The 16,284-nt window shown below is 55.9% G+C and overlaps 1 protein-coding gene across 1 annotated transcript in view; it reads left to right on the top strand.

The window, feature by feature from the left end:
- Positions 1-16,284, top strand: part of ADAMTS10 (ADAM metallopeptidase with thrombospondin type 1 motif 10) — a 59,829-nt gene that overhangs the window by 41,257 nt on the left and 2,288 nt on the right. The window contains exons 13-24 of the mRNA XM_075038139.1: positions 621-766; positions 1,204-1,267; positions 2,141-2,243; positions 9,114-9,247; positions 10,125-10,248; positions 10,809-10,889; positions 12,315-12,478; positions 12,884-13,010; positions 13,976-14,105; positions 14,753-14,957; positions 15,185-15,361; positions 16,089-16,245. Of these exons, the coding sequence (XP_074894240.1) occupies positions 621-766; positions 1,204-1,267; positions 2,141-2,243; positions 9,114-9,247; positions 10,125-10,248; positions 10,809-10,889; positions 12,315-12,478; positions 12,884-13,010; positions 13,976-14,105; positions 14,753-14,957; positions 15,185-15,361; positions 16,089-16,245 (1,612 nt within the window). The remainder of the gene's footprint in view (positions 1-620; positions 767-1,203; positions 1,268-2,140; positions 2,244-9,113; positions 9,248-10,124; positions 10,249-10,808; positions 10,890-12,314; positions 12,479-12,883; positions 13,011-13,975; positions 14,106-14,752; positions 14,958-15,184; positions 15,362-16,088; positions 16,246-16,284) is intronic.

Raw genomic sequence — 16,284 nt, 5'->3', positions numbered from 1 at the left:
CCTTTGCAGATTGGGTCATTTTAACATATCAACCACAACTTGAGCTCTAAGTACACATACAAAACTCACTCCATCCTGGGAGGGAGCAGCTGGCGGTAGAGGTGTCCATGCCCCCTAGGGATCCTGGCCCTGCTGCCCAGCAGCAGCAGCTCCAGTCCAAATCCCACCTGGGACTCACTGCCGCGTGCTTTTATAGGCAGTGAGGTGTGTGCTTTTATGTGTCCCTGTTCACAGTGTGTCACCCTGATTGACCCAAGTCCCCAGGACCTCTTTAGAGGAGAAGTGGGAATGTGACCCACTTGCCCATGGCTGTCTTCCCCACAGGATGGTGCACTGGGGTTTGGGAGGGGGGGCACTGGTCCCACCACCCCTGTGAACCCCGAGTACGCAGCGTGTGCAAATGGTGATGGAGTGACTCAGAGGAGAGGGTACCCAGGGAAAGGAGAATGCCCTCTGCAATGGAGAACTTGGCTCCAAGGCCAGCGCACCTCTGAGTTCAGATTTCACAGGATCAAATCAGATCCTAGCCCTGAACTGGCTACCATGTCTGATGGAGGCTGGGGAGCACTCTGGGAGGAGGAGACCTTGTGCTCAGGGTGTTTAAAGCTGTCTTTCCACAGTGGTGCTACAAAAGGGAGTGTGTGCCTTTTGGCACCCGACCGGAGGGTGTGGATGGTGCCTGGGGAGCCTGGTCGTCCTGGGGAGAGTGCAGCAGGACGTGTGGTGGAGGCGTATCGTCATCCATTCGCCATTGTGACAGCCCGCGGTAGGTGTACATGTGTGTGGTTGTGTTGGCATGGCCCTGCCTTGTCCTGGCTCTACGGCATCACTGTTCAGGTCAATGGGGAAGGCAGCAGCCAGGTGCCTGTGCAGCTCTGCACTCAGGTCCTGGGAAGATCTTGGCTCCCGCACACAAATCCCATGTCCTGCTTTCACAGCAGCTAGGTGCTCTTGCTTTGATGTTGGGTCTGCAGCCACAGACCCAAAGCCACTTGTACAACTCCGCTGTGCACTTGCAGCTGAGCATGTGAAGTCAGCTGGGGCACTGCGCTTCTGCAGCAGCCCCTCCAGGCGGGATCCATCCTTGCAGCAGAGCAGGGTTGGGAAAAGCCATGGTGCTTCTGCAAACTTGGGGCAGCCACCTGCCACAAACGTGGCTCACTGCCCTAAGCTGGTTCTCCCATCTTGCTCTTGGTTTGGCAGGCCCACAATTGGAGGAAAGTACTGCCTGGGAGAGCGGAAACGGTACCGGTCCTGCAACACCGATGTGAGTACTGCCAGGCTCGGGGAGAGGAGCAGCGGTGGGCTAGCAGGGCTTTGCCAGTGGGGCAGGCAGCGCTGCGTCGCAACAAGGAGGTGGGGATGAGCCCTCTCTGCATGGATGTGGGGCGTTATGTGCAGCTGTGGGACCCACAGGAGAAGGCAGCTGGGTAGGGGTGAGCCACGCTGTGCCGGCAGCAATCCTGCAATGGGGAAAGCCAAACAGGACGATGCACGCCTGCACCGGCTGCGAGCTGGCTCAGAGGGCAGGTGGGCGGTACATCCCTGCAGGGCTTCGGCATCAAGAAGGGGCCCGAAAAGATAACAAGGCAAAGGAGAAGAGATCAGAGGCTTCCAGCACTGACATGACAGCGATTGCCTCTCGCACGCTGCAAGTGCAGGCCTGGTCAGGTGAGAGTGGCTCACGAAATGTGGTATAGCACCCTGCTTCCCAGGGTTAAACCTCAAGGGGAGCAGAGAAATAGCTGTGCTGCAGGGAAGATCAATGAAGCTTTGGACCTGGGAAGTGGTAGCTTTAACATCCACAGGCTGGTAGTGAGGAAAATAAATGGCTCCCCATTGCTTCCCCTGGGCTTTGCACCTAGCTTTTAAAGGATTGCTCACAAGAGCAAGTGTTGCATCTGCAGACAGACAAGCTGGGGCCCAAGGGCTCGTGCCGTTCATCTTCAAATAGTGTTTAGCCTTGCAGGAAGGATGTTCCTGCCATACTGTAGCAGTGTCCAGTTGTCAGGGCTGGTGTCCATTTCCTTGAAGGGCTGGTGTTAGTTGCAGCTGGGAGCTCTGTAGCAGCTCCTGCCCTCCTAGCTGATAAGGCAGGCTGCTCCTCCCAACACACTGATTGCTGGCTCTGTGGCTGCAGGACTGCCCGCCGGGCTCCCAGGACTTCAGAGAGCTACAGTGTGCCGAATTCGATAACGTCCCCTTCCGAGGGAAGTACTACACCTGGAAGACATACCGTGGAGGTGAGTGCTGGGACTGGGCTGAGCATCCCTTGGCTCAGGCAGAATTGGCTCAGGGCTGTGCATGGCTGTGCTGTCCCCCACTCTCTGCAAGGACAGGTCTCATGGTCTGGTGGGCAGTTAGTCACCACCTCCGCTAGCCCAGTTCCCGCAGGCTGCCCACTCCGTGTTCCTGGGGCGTGCTGCCTCCCCCTTGCACGACTGCGGATCGATGTGCATCCCTCCAGGCGCCTGGCCCATGACCATCCTGCCATGCCCCCCATCCTGAGTCACTTACCCCTGTACTATTGCCCTTTAACTTCATTGCTCTGCCAGAAACAATCCCAGCAGCATCGGAGCTGTTAGTTTCTTTCCTCAAGTCTGTTTCCTTAACTGCTGAGGGAGCAAAGAGGAAGACAAGAAAAGGGAGTTGTTTGTGTCTGGTACCTGATGGGGAGAAAACAGGGCAGCCCTCTCTGCACAGGCAGGTAAAGCTTCCAGCTCCTGCACAGGCGGAAGGGATGCGAACTGGTGGATCCTCCAAAGAGCAGTGCTCCCCTCTTCCCGGGGTCAGTCCTCCTGTGTCCTGCAGAAGTGTCTAGCGAGGAGAGGAGGCGGGAGGAGGCTTCTGTGGCAGAAATCTCTTAATAATGAGAAAGAACAGCGCGTCTCCTTCATGTAGTTAATGAACTTGACTGGGGAAATCCTTCACAGCTGTGTAAATAAGCACACCTCCCAGCGGGGCTCCTGCAGCTGGAGCAGATGTGCTGAGGCTGCAGGGGATGGATCAATAAAAATGTAATAAAATTGCAAAGCAGTAAGTCACACAAAGACCCCAATGGATGCCAAGGTAGAAGACAGCCCCGCAGGCTGGATCTGCCCTTGCTCAGACCTCTCTCTTCCCCAGGCATGGCCCAGTGGTTTGAGTCCAGGGGACGGTTGGCCAGTTGAACATTAGCCCTTGAATTGTAATCTGGCTCTGACATGGATTTTTGCTTTAGCTTTCAAAAAAAGCCCCTTCCTCTCCCTCTGCTTCAGCTTCCTCTTCCATAAAATAAGGTGATGAAACCTGTCCCCTTCCCAGGAGGCTGTGAGCGTTGGCATGATCGTGTCTTGAAGGGATCTGGGAGCGACCTGTCTCAGCTCTCCAGGTTGGCTGTGGGTAATGGTCATGAGGAGCCGTGCTGTTTAGCAGCTTTATTTTGTTTATTCAGTGTCAAAGGGTATCACTGTCTTCCTCTGAGGTGGCCCAGGTAGGGAAACCGAGGCACATTCACTTGAGTAGAGAGGTGCTGGAAGCTGCAGCTCCTCAGCCTGTTCTGGGAGCCAAGCCCCTGGCCAGCAGAGTGGCTGTCTCCCAGTTCTCAAGAAATCGTGTGCTGACACCCACCTGCCTGGGAGCTGTCAGCTGGGATTAGCAGAATCAACTCTTCATGGCATGGGCTGTCCACACTGGACCCTGAGATCAGTTGGGACTGTGGAGGTGGTAAGGTGTCATCACTGTTCCCCTCCACCTATGAAATTCTTTGCCCAAATCTGGATGCTCTGGTCAGTCAGGATTGGGGAGACCTGATTTCAGCTGTTCAATACGTAAAGGGGGCTTATAAAAAAAGATGGAGAGAGACATTTTACCAAGGCCTATAGTGACAGGACAAGGGGCAACAGTCTTAAACAGAAAGAGGGTAGGTTTAGAGTGGACATAAGGAAGAAACAGTGTATGATGAGGGTGGTGAGACACTGAAACAGGTTGCCCAGAAAAATTGTGGGTGCCTCATCCCTGGAAGTTTTCAAGGTCAGATTGGACGGGGTTTGAGCAACCTGATCTAGTGGAAGATGTCCCTGCCCACGGCAAGGGGTGGAGGTTGGACTAGATGGTCTTTGAAGGTCCCTTCCAACCCAAACCTCTCTGTGATTCTATGACTGTGACTTTACCAGCATGAGTACTTGCATCTTCACTTTCCTGCAGGTTTTTGTGATACTTGGTGTCATTTGGGTGTCAGAGGTACATGTGTGGGGGAGGCAGGGAGCATCCCTTGCACCTCCACCCTCTCCATGTCATAGATCAGACCCCCAGGGAACAGCCCCCTCTTGTCTTGCCCTTGCCATGGGTGTTTTGCTCTCAGGACCCATGTTTTCTCCCGCAGCCCCTGTGCTAGAAGGCATCCCTACCCCAGCATCGGGGAGGCAATGAGGGCTGGCCATCATCTCCCTCCCTCAGTCCCTCCTGGGCTCTTCTAGTGGTGCCCACATTGCTCTGGAGTGGTGCATGTCAGTCCCTCCCTCCCTACTGGCACAAGCAGCCCCCCAGGATCCATCCTTGTTGGCAGCCTCGTCCCCGGGCATTCCACCCTCCAGCTGGTAGCATATCTGCTCTTCAGGTTGCTTTTGGGCATGTGTCCCTGCTTTGGGTGCCATTCACCACCCTGGCCCTCTGCTGAGCCTCTTCCCCTGCTCAGTTCAGCCGCTGCCTTTGGCACTGCACAATTGAGCCACCCCCTTGCCAAAAGATGCGGTGGTGCAGGAGTGCTTGTGCCATTTGCCCATCAGGCACTGGCCCCACATCGGTTCAGGGAAGTGTCCTGGGCACGAAGCACCCCCACCCTGAAGACAAAGAATACCCTGCTGGCTTGGATGGGGGAGGACACTGATCCTGCAGGGAATTTGGGATGGGAAGGAGCCACCCACTGAAAGCCTGACGCCAGCCGCCGGGTCACTGGCAAGTTGAGGTTGGGTTTTGCACAAGGCTGGTACAGCGTGTTTTCCTGGAGGTGATTTATAACAGTCCTGGAGCCCAGACCCCGGGATCGCAAGACACAGCCCCAGCGAGAAGCGCTGAGCTCAGCCTTTCGGAGCTCAACAGTCAGCAGATACCTCGTGGAACGCGGCTTTAATTGTTTGTTTATTTTGCTTTATTCGCTTAGTTATTCATTTTGCTCTTGGCGGATGCAAGAGCCAAGGGAGAGTGGAGCAGCTCACGGGGCTGGGAGAGAGATGGGGAGGAGCAAGGGCTTGCAGAAAACAGGAGATTGCTCATCATAAATTGTAATGCGCTTTAATTCCTCTATGGGACAGGGCAGGCAGGAGGAGCAAAACATCCTCTGAGGCACTGCGTAGCCAACTGAAAATATTCTATTCTATTCTATTTTAATAGCTATATTAAAGATTAAAAGCAGTACCTTGGACTAAGCCCAAAGCGAAGGGTGGGCAGCTCTCTGTGGGCCCATGCATGACCAGGGGGGTTTGCCTCTTTGGGAGCAGGGAACTGGGGACCTGATCAGTGTTTATGTCAGGCCCTGTGCTCTTTAGGGTTGTATAGTCTTGTCTGCTGCTTGTTTCCCAGTCAATTAATAGTAACATTCAGTAGGCAGTGGGCAGGCTAAGGGGGTCCCACTCTTTCTGTGGAAGTGGGCTCTTCTCCTATGGTGGTGGACCCACCTTGCACAGGTGACAACAGGCACTGTAGAGCCTCTCCTGCCTCTTTGCTGCCAAACACCCCATGGGGCTTGTGCTGAGGATCCCACTTGTGCCCTGTGGATGTGGGTATCGCTGGGCAGCAGTGAGCTGGCCTGGGAGAACGTAGAGCACTGCCTTGCTCAGCCAGACCTAATGCTTCCACCCCAAAAAGCGCAGCTCCCACCAGATAGTTCACGTGCTGGGAGAGGAGGGTCTGGATCCTGGCTGCTGTTGAAAATACAGTCCTTAATTCCCATCTCCAGGAATGTCAAGGCGTGTCGTGCTGTTTCAAAGGATCTTTCTGGGGTCTGAAATTCACCCTGTTTGCTGTGGTCAGTGTTGCTGTTGTGGGGACACAGAGTTGTCACTGGTCTAGGGCTTTAGAAAGTTGCCTTTTTAAGGAACCGCCTTAACAAGGACAAGGTGATGCCCAGACCATCTGAGTACCTCTTGGCCAGCTGAGCACTGAGGAGACTGCAGTTCCTAACAGACACTGGGCAGTGATACCAGCCCCCCTTTCCTCTGATCAGTGGGAGGGTGACCTGGCTGCTAAAGGCAAATCCTGCCTGGAAATTGTCACCGGGGAAGGTGTGTTGGAGACTGGTCCTGAGCTCAGGTGGCCCAGCTGGCTTGCTGGAGCAGTCGCAGTCAGGATGCAGCTACCAATGCAAGGTTATCCCTCTCTCTCCCCCCTCCTCCTTCATTCTCCCTTTCCCCATTTCTGTTCCGTAGGACTTTTTCTTTTAAGGGCAGCAATTCTCCATCTGCAAGCCTTTCCTAAGTGGCCAGATGAGGAGAACCAGTAGGGATTTGTCCGATGTGGAGCAGCAGCTGGGTGGCAGCATGACTGCAGGACCCCAAGTCCCAGCTTTGTGCATGGACCCCCAAGTCCAGCACCCACTGTCAGCTCTTGCAGGCAGGAAGGTGATGGGTGCTGAGTTCCCCCTGCTCAGCAGTTGCTACCCAGGCTCCCTCTGTGCACGAGATGCTCGGAGTCACCAGGATACAGGGCCTGCATCAGCAGTGATGGGTCTTTGCCAGTGACAGGCTGTAACTGGGGCAACTGTTCCAGCATTGAAGGCTTGCTCTCTTCCACACGCTTTCCTCCATCTCTGCTGATCTCACCTCAAAAGAAGGTTAAATTGTTAGGGATTTAAGTGTGCATGCACATATGTGCACACACACGGATCCTCCTGGGTTCCAGCAAGGGGAGGGCAATGAGGAAACCCCTGTGGACACCCCTGGCTCTGCAATGAGCTGAGTTCATGCTCTCACACCATTTTTGCAGCCAGTAACAAAGGCACTTAAGGCAAAGGCAGAAATATGGCCTCATGCCGCCAATCCCCAATCTTTTATTTTCCCTCTTTTCTTTCTTTTTTTTTTTATTTTTCCTCTGACTTGTTGTATTTTTTTATCCCAGTTTTCCCCACAGGCTCCTCTTTCAAGACTGTGATGATTACACTCAGGGCTGCTTGCTGCTGGAGGAGGCTGGGCATAGGGCAGCAGCGGTGAGGAGTTATGATAGAAAGTAGGATCATGCAGCTGATTGGGAGCTACCAAAATGGAACCAGCTGGCAGAGAGGCAGAAACAGGCTGTGGCAGAGGTTGGCTGCCCACCAGGGAACTGCAGCAAGGTGTCTGCAATGGGTCTTGCTTTTCCTTATAGCTGGAGACAAGGAAGGGATTAGGGAGTGCGTGTGAATAGCTTAGCAAACCCATCTGAGAACTCTGAAACAAAAGCCCAGGTTTCTGGCTGTTTCTCAACTCTGCTTCATTGCATAGTCTGCCCTGCACTCCAGTGATGGCAGGGTTGAGTGTGGCCTTAGAGCTGCATGTGAGCAGGGACAAAGGGTCCCACGCAGCCGATGGAGCACACGGCTGGGCTGCCAGGAGCGAGGCCACCAGCAGGAGAGATGTTCCCAAGCCAGCAAGCACTGGCTAAATCACAGATGCATCTCAGGAAGGGCCAGCACAAGCCCCTCTCCCAGGCTGGTGGGACATTTTAATGCGTGGCGTGTGCAGTTGGTGGTGGGACTCAGTGGCACTCTCTCTCCAAGCTGGGAGATTCTGCAGCCAGCATAGGTCCCTCGTGACTCATGTTTTCTTGCCGTGCTGGTGGTGTTTTGCACCTGAGGTCTGGCTGGACAGACCAGGGGCTCAGGCATGCTGTGGTTAGATGGCTGTGAGTTTTCAGGGTCATGCCTGCGCTGTCACCCTCGGTGGCCCTGGAGCTCCCTCGCCAGGTAGGAGAGAGCCCGAGGTGCTGCAGAGAGGGTTGGCTCTCCAGGGGGAGGGTTGATCGAGCACCTTCTCTAGGGGCTTGTCCAGGCATCCTGCTCGACAGCATGCCTCCAAGCTGCTGATTTCCCCTCTCATGTCTCCTCCTGTTCCTCCCTCTCCTGGCTTTGCTCTTTCTTCCCCCCAGCTGCGTTCGGGTGCTCCGAGGCACAGCTGGGCCACCCCTCCCTTCCATCTGCCCATTTGATGTGCTGTATCAAGTTGCAAGTTTTGCAGATTTCGGTTGCTCCCGACCTAGGTGCTTCCCAGCTCTGGCACATGGCTCACAACTGTTGCCGGTGCCTGCAGGAGTGAACTGCCACAGCTCAGGCATGCATCTCTCTGCCAGGGTCATGCAGGCTGTTGGGTCTCCTTGGGATGCTCAGTAAAGGCAGCAAATGCCACAATCTGCACCTGCATTTGATAAAATCCAATGACAGGAGGCAGGAAACTGCTCTGCTCAGGTGTCTCCTTCCATAACCAGTCCCACATCCTGTTCCCAGACACCACCAAGCCAATATACAGATATCCAGTCTCTCTTCCTTAGGTGGTCCTTTGGCAAGGGATGTTGGGAAGCCAGTAATTTAGCTATAGCTTGAGCATCCTTCCCCTCTGGCCTCATGCTGCTGTCATTGTCTTTGCTGTGAAGGACTCAGTATCCACCAGGCTTGAACAGAAAGAAGTGGTTGCTCTGGCCTAGTAACCGGTCTAGGAGCTGAAAAACTTTGGACAAGTTGCTTAAGAGCTGCTGCCTCAGTTTCCCTGTCTGTAAAATGGGCACAAGGGTGTCAACAGCCCTTGTAAAGTGCCAGGAGACCCAGGAGTGACCGACACCAGATAAGAACAAGTCAGTTTGTTTCCTTCCCTGTCACATACAGCCCATGTTTCCCAGGCTGTGCAGAAGGCACAATGTCTTACCATGTGTCGGTGTCCAGTTCAAGGGTCTTGACTCAGTGCTGATCAATAAGGAGGGTGCCTGGGTCCCTCTGCCTGGCAGGGGCAGACAGGGACATCCTCCTGAGCATCTGGAGCTGTGCAGTGGGCCAGGCACAGGATGGAGGCATGGGGAGGCTGACGGTAAGGCAGCTGTTATCCAGGTCTGGCTCGCCACATCTTTCCTCTCTCTCCTTGGCGGCATCATCTGAACCTCTGCTTCTTTCCCAGGGGGTGTGAAAGCCTGTTCCCTCAACTGCCTGGCCGAGGGCTTCAACTTCTACACAGAACGAGCTGCAGCCGTGGTGGACGGGACGCCGTGCCGGCAGGACTCCAACGATATCTGCGTCAACGGGGAGTGCAAGGTGCTGCCGGGGTCTGGGACAGACTTGGGATGGGAAAGCAAGGGCAGGCCCTTGGGCAGAGGAGTGCTGCCCTCCACCCGCCCACACAGACACAGGCATCCTTCTGCCTGGGCTCCTGGTTGACCTGTGGGAGCAGGAGCACATCCACCTCTGGACTTGTGCCTCTCTGCTCTCCATGCACCAGTTGCCCCATTGGCCTGCGTTAGCAATGCGTCTCTGCATTTACAGCCTATGTAGCCCCAGGCACTTGATACTTCCCTTGAAATGGGATCTGGAGGGCTATAAAAGTTTAATTATAAGAAAGCGCTGTGGGAGTGGCAAATGTCCCCCAGCAGGCAGGCAGACAGGCTCCCTCTCTGTCTCTGTCTGTCTCCCTTCCTGTGTCTCTGGGATCTTTTTGTCTCTATGGGGCTGAACATACTGTGGAACAAAGGCGGGGATTGCACCATAGGCAGCTACAGCTGTGCTGGTAACCCGCTTGCTAGCCCACGTACTGTGACAGCAGGGCAGAGCCAGAGGCTTCACATGGGCTCTCTACCGTGATGCTGGTGCTGCAGGGACACAGCTCTCCTTGGGCTGCTGCAGCTCCACCAGCTCAAGGCAGGCACCCTGATCTCTGCCTTATCCCACAGTCACAGGATTTCTGCGTTCACTCCCCCCAGCCCTGGAGAGAGACCTCCCAGGGCTGCCCTTGGAGAGGAGTGGCAGAAAGATGGGGCTGGGCAGAGGTGATGTTGCTGAGCGCTGCCTGCTGTACGGTGCAATGGAGGGGAGTGAGGTGGAGCCCAGGGATGGGCTCCCTGGGATGCTGCAGGTCAGGTATGGGAAGGACAAGGCCCCACCAGGACGGCTAATTCCCTGCTGCTCCTTCCTCCAGCATGTGGGCTGTGACCGTGTCCTGGGCTCTGACTCAAAGGAGGACAAGTGTCGCGTGTGTGGGGGAGACGGCAGCTCCTGTGAGACCGTTGAGGGCGTCTTCAACCAGTCTCTGCCGGAGGGAGGTAGGGAGCAAGCGGCCTGGCCAGCGCAGCCAGCGTCACCCACCCTCAAGTCCCTCCTCAATTTCACCTCCTCCTGGGGATGTGCAGAACAGGCAGGGACATATCCCAGAGAAACACCCCAGAGGGTAGGACCAGGCTGCAAGCAGGGAGCAAATCACTCCTGTTCACCAACCAAGCTGTGCCCCAGCCACCCCTGGCACCCAAGTCCCTGGCACAGAGCACCAAGCTCCTTCCCTCCTCTGCAGCTCATGCTGCCCTCAAGCCAGGCTGTGGAGATGCCCATGGAGATCCCAGCTCCATAGCACCTCCCCAGCATGGCTGGTCCGATCACGAAAGCCTGCACTGCAAAGCAAGCAAGCCACCGTCCTGGCGGGCCATAGTGCTTTTTCCGTTTAATTGCAGTGGGTGGCTGCACGAACACCTCTGCACTGCCAGCATCTCATTTAGTGTTTAACCCATGGGTAACAGGGTGGCACACACTCCCATCCAGCCCAGGGCAGGGTTGGCTCCGGGCTCGGAGGCTGAGCATCACTGCTCACCAGCCCCGGGTTGTCTCACAGGTTACGAGGAGGTGATCCAGATTCCCAAGGGCTCCGTCCACATCGACATCCGGGAGCTGAACCTCTCCATCAACTACCTAGGTGAGAAGGGGCTGGGGGATACTGAAATCCCAGCCAGACACCCCTTGGTCTGCCATTTCCCTGCAGTTAATAGGGCGTGGGAAAGGCCCAGCAAGGAAAACCTCTCACTGCAGCAGAGGATGGGGTCGGGGGTCTCAGCTTGAGGTTGGGGGCAGAGGAAGGCAGCGGGCCTGCTGGCAGGACAGGGTGTCCCAGGCTAGTGTGGGCCGTAACAGTGTGGCCCGCACAGCCCCTGTCTCGCTGCAGCGCTGCCTCCGTCCTGCGCTCACTGTTCAGCAGTGTAACCCTGAGCAAACCCCACACCCCGCCGTTCCTGGCACTGTCTGTGGCTCCTTGGCATTCCCCCCTCCGCCAGCATGTTGGGCTGGGAATTAAAAATAGACCTGCTCACATTTTCCTTGGGCTTAATTTTCCAGCCAGACTCTAGCTCATTTTTACAATGGGCTTTTTTCTTTCCCCTGTCCTCCAAGCCATCGACAGTGATCATGGGGTGGGTGCTCACTGCTGGCTTGCTGCTGGGTGCCTCTGCAGTGGCTCTGCAGGAGCTGGAGCCTGCCTGGATGCTGGCACTGGTGGGAGATCACAGCGGGGCTCTCCTGACCGCATCCCTCCAGGCCAGCTCCCTTTGCTGGGTTCGGAGATGCCAACATCCCTCCCTACCCGGCCCACTTATACCGGGGACTCCTCGTGTCCATCCAGACTGGATTTCTGTGCACTGAAGGCACAGCCCAAGTTCATATCACTATTGATTACTGCCACCAGTCTCTCCCACTCCAGCATCCGTCCCTGCACCCCAGTGGGAGCAGAGGGAGCATCCTCATCGGTACAAAGCATCCTCCTTGCCCCAGAGCATCATGGCAATGAGGTCGTTGCCAGCAGCGAGGGCAGGAGTGATGGAGAGCTGGGGGCCAGCGCGGTGTTGGTGGCAGAGAGCAAGCAGGGAGAGCGTGGGAATGCGAGTGGGGACGAGCAAGCGAGCCGATCCCCCTCTAGCGACTCGCTTGGGCAACCACAGCCAGGCTCCTGGGGACCAGCCTCCTCCTGTAGCCCCAGCTGCCAAGACCCAGTTTGCACAGCTGGATTTGAGCGTGGCTTCATGGCCACAGCATGTCACACTGCCAATTGTCCCCATCACCGCCCCGGGTAGCTGGCTGAGCTCCCCACAGTGTCATCCTTCACCAGTGAGGTGGCGGGCAGGCTGAGACAAGACGATGGGTCCCACCTCTGCTAGTGATTTTCTGTGTGACCCTGACCCAGGCACCTACTTTATTTGTCCTGCCTATTCCGTCCCTGTAAAATGAGGCTGATGATATTTACCCTCCGTTGTAGCAGTGCTCTGAGCCTGGCAGATGAGAAGCGCCTGGCCAAAGCTGGATACAGGTGCATTCAGCCTTTCTGCTAATCCTTGCTCCTCTGTCCTCACAGCGCTGAGAGGGGAGAGCGGCGAGTATTACATCAATGGGAAGCTCTCCATCGACCCACCGCGGCGCTTTGACATTGCAGGCACAACGTTCCACTACAGGAGATCCCCAGAGGAGCCTGAGTCCCTGGAGGCCTTGGGACCCACCAACATCACCCTCTTTGTCATGGTTGGTAACATGGTTCCTTCATACCCATACCTGGTATGGGCCTGGTCTGGACTAAAGAGACCTTGCTGTGACTAGATGGGAATTGGAGCTAATCAGTCCCTGTCCTTGCTGTCTGGAGTAAAGGGGCACAGAGAGCAAGGGTAAACTGGGCCAAATTCTCAGGTCTCCCTCCCTAATCTGCCAGGCTTTGGAATGATCTTTGATCATGTCACCTTCATGGCTGCACTACTGTCATCACTGGTGGCTGCCATGTCAATGCCGGAGGGGACTGGAAAGAGAAGCGGGGGGGAGATTTCAGCTGCCCTGGATTTTAGAGTGCCCTGAGGTTGTGGGATGCCATGTGGACAGTCACGACCATGCTGGACTTCAGTGGCACTGATGCCTTGGTGGTGCCTTTCTTTGCAGGTCCTTGTGCGGACAGAGCTGCAGGGGATCCGGTACAAGTTCAATGCGCCCATTGGCAGGGATGCCTCGAACCAGTATTCCTGGCACTACACCCCGTGGACCAAATGCTCAGTGCTGTGTGCAGGGGGTGAGGTTTGACCCCATGTTGGCTGGGGGGAACACGTGTGTCTGCCCTCCTGTGACCCCCATGCACAGTGTCTGGGCCACATGAGACAGCGCACAGATCTTAGCATCTGCTTTGCTGTGAAGGAGCTCTCAAGGTTCTACATATTCCCACCCTGCACTCAGCCACATGCGAGCGGGTGTCAGTTAGCATGATCTTGTGGGCAGAGCGTCAGGGCAAACAACCTGGATGCCATTCTTTGGCTGGACCGCAGGTGTTGGTGGTAGAGGTGATGGAAGGTGGCATGGTGTGCTTGGAATTCATTTACTTGTGCAACGCATAACAGGTTAGCTGGTCACAACAGCCCCTCTGGCCTTCAGATCTACATTGTCTGTGAACTATACCACCACTGATGCTTCCCTGAATCCCTTGGGCTAGTTCTTGTGGGGATTGACACAAAGGTTTGCGCCATGTCTCGTGGCTCTGGAGAACGTGGCTGTGAGTGACTGAGCTGGTATTCAGGAGAAAGAGGCACTTTCAAGAGCAAGGCTTAATAATGTTCCCTGTTTAAAGCTAAGGGCCCTGGCCCGCTTTTGTGTGCTAGGCCTTGACAAAGGGTTGCCACCTCTTGTTCCAGCTATTCCCCCAGTACTGCCCAGAAAGTGTCACAAGACCAAGGTTAGAACAGGTGTATTTGAGGATGAGGTCCTTGGGACACTTTGATCCTCCATCCTCTGCAAACTCTACCAGGTCATGCCCTGGCTGGTGAGCATTCACTCCATCCATTTCTTTCTGGAGATGTTAGAGGCAAAGGAGGCCTTGGTTACGAATAGAGAAGCAGATTCAGGCTTGATGAAGTGCAGTGAGAAGTGGCTGCCCTGTCACGTTGCCCACGCGGGAGCTGAGCTGTGGGGCTTGTACCTGCAGCCTGGCTCAGCACTAGCCTCAGGGTGCTCCTCTCTTTCCCCCTTGCCTCTTTTTCTTGACAGGCAGCCAGATCCAATCTGTGGTATGCAAGAAACTTTCTGATGGCTCAACTGTCTTCAACCATTTCTGTAGCCCTGAAACTAAAATGCCAGAGCGGCAGAGGCCGTGCAATACCGAACCGTGCCCCCCGGCGTGAGTACCATAGCTTGGAGCGAATCGAGGGAGTGTGGGTGGAAAAGCCAGCATGGAGGAGGGTGAAATTCCCCCCTCTCTACCATTCCCAAGTCAGAGTCCCCTGCCACAGTACCTGGCTGGAGCAGCTCTGCCGCAGAGGGGGGACAGTTTTCTCCTCTGTGCCCCATCATGAGCACAATACAGTGCACAGTCTGCACAGCCCAAGTGCATTGCTGTGGGGAAGGGGCAGTGGTGATGCAGAGAGTAGAAACCTGTCTCCACCACAGTGCTCTGTGCATAAGGCTACATTGTGCCTTGCTCGGTGAGAGATGTGCCAAGAACATGGTGTGTTGGCTGAGGATGGTCTCTGTAGCGTGGCCTCCTACCTGCGCTACTGAGCTACTTGCAGAAAGGAGCCCTCCCCATCTGGTCCTTTGGTGCAGAGCAGATACTCAGTGCGGTTCCTCAGAAATTGTCCCAGCCCCTCCCTGGCTGGCCCTTCCCCGTCTCTTGAAGGGGAAAGGGAGATGTGGAGGAACTCTGTGATTCAACCAGAGGTGCCTGGGAGGCTGTGGCCAGAGTAGGAACAGGGCTGTGTACAGGAGTATGGGGACAAGCATGGACCACTGTGCCCCTCACAACTTTGCTGTTTTACCTGTCTCCAGCTGGGTGATTGGGAACTGGTCTGAATGCAGCCGAAGTTGCAATGAAGGCGTCCGCACGCGCAGTGTCTTCTGCAAGCGTAAGATCTCTGCCACTGAAGAGAAGACCTTGGATGATGCTTCTTGCACCTATCCACGGCCAAAGATGCTTGAGCCTTGCAATAACCAGACGTGTCCTCCAGAGTGGGTTGCTCTGGACTGGTCTGAGGTAAGTGCTTAATATCGGCCCTCACCTCTCTGATAGCACTGGTCCTTAGGGGGACAGAGTCAATCGCTAGGTCAGAGCATTAGCGATGGCTGCATGGAGAGCATAATGTAGGAAATGGTCTTGAAGCTCAGGAGACAGGCAAGGTGGGAGCACTGGTGGGGAGAGCCAGTGCTACCTCTCTCTGCTCTTTGCCATACATGCTGACCGCATGCGTCCTCTCTTTGCAGTGCACCCCAAGCTGCGGACCAGGTTTCCGCCACCGCATTGTCCTCTGCAAGAGTGGTGACCACAGTGCAACTCTGCCCACCTCCCAGTGCTATGAAGGCTCCAAGCCGCCGACCAGCATGAGGTGCAACCTGCGGCGCTGCCCACCACCACGCTGGGTGACTGGCGAGTGGGGAGAGGTAGGGACAATCCTTCCCGTGAGGTTTTTGAAGAAGACTCTGTCTCCCCAGCCCCTCAAATCCTAGTCACATGAGGCTTTTACCTGCCAGCAGAACTCAATGTGGCCACCACAACTATCTGGGGGACAGCAGAACTCTGTGGCAGTTCTTTGCCCTCCTTTGGCTCAGGAGGCCATTGCGGTGGTGGCCCAAGTGCACAGCTGGTTCAGGGAGTCTCCTGGGCCTAGCAGGGCCCCACAGAAGTTGTTGGAGGGCCCCCACAGGTATCTGGGGGGCAGCAGGGCAGTGAGGACAGGGAGCAGTGCAGTGCAGTGGGAGTGATGGGCTGCAAAGGTGGTCTGGGCTGGCTGCAAGCGGGGCCGCTGCTGGTCCACCTACCACAGCCCAGCCTGGTGCCTACAGCGGGGCGACGCTGACAGTCCTCCCTTCCCTCTAACACCCCTCAGGCTGCACGGTGACATTGGGTTGCAGGAGGCCTGGGAAAGGCCGGTGATTTAGGGCTGGATGGAGAGACCCTCGCTGAGTCCTGGAGGTTCAAACCAAGCTTTTCAGGAAGCAGGGCTGCCCACTCAGCCGTACCAGTGAGGTCCCTGCAGCTGCTGGTGAGGGAAGGGACAACTGCACCCAGCACCCTTTACACCTCCTAAGACCTGGCTGTGCCTTCTCACCCCACGTTATTAAAGCCATGGCAGCCACCACAGCTCCGTGCTGTGCTGTTTCCCCACAGTGCTCTGCACAGTGTGGCCTTGGCCAACAAAGAAGATCCGTCCAGTGCCTGGCTCACACCGGGCAGCCGTCCAGCGACTGTGTGGAGACCCTGCAGCCACCTGGCATGCAGCAGTGCGAGACCAAGTGCGAATCAGGACCTACAGACAACCCTGAAGGTATGAGGGAGATGGGGGACTGGGGAGGGAAATGCAGAG

The sequence above is a fragment of the Buteo buteo genome, chromosome 10, assembly GCF_964188355.1.
Source record: "Buteo buteo chromosome 10, bButBut1.hap1.1, whole genome shotgun sequence".
Taxonomy (NCBI): Eukaryota; Metazoa; Chordata; class Aves; order Accipitriformes; family Accipitridae; genus Buteo; species Buteo buteo.
Note: the sequence above shows the minus strand (reverse complement) of the source record. Positions and strands in the feature narration are given on the sequence as shown.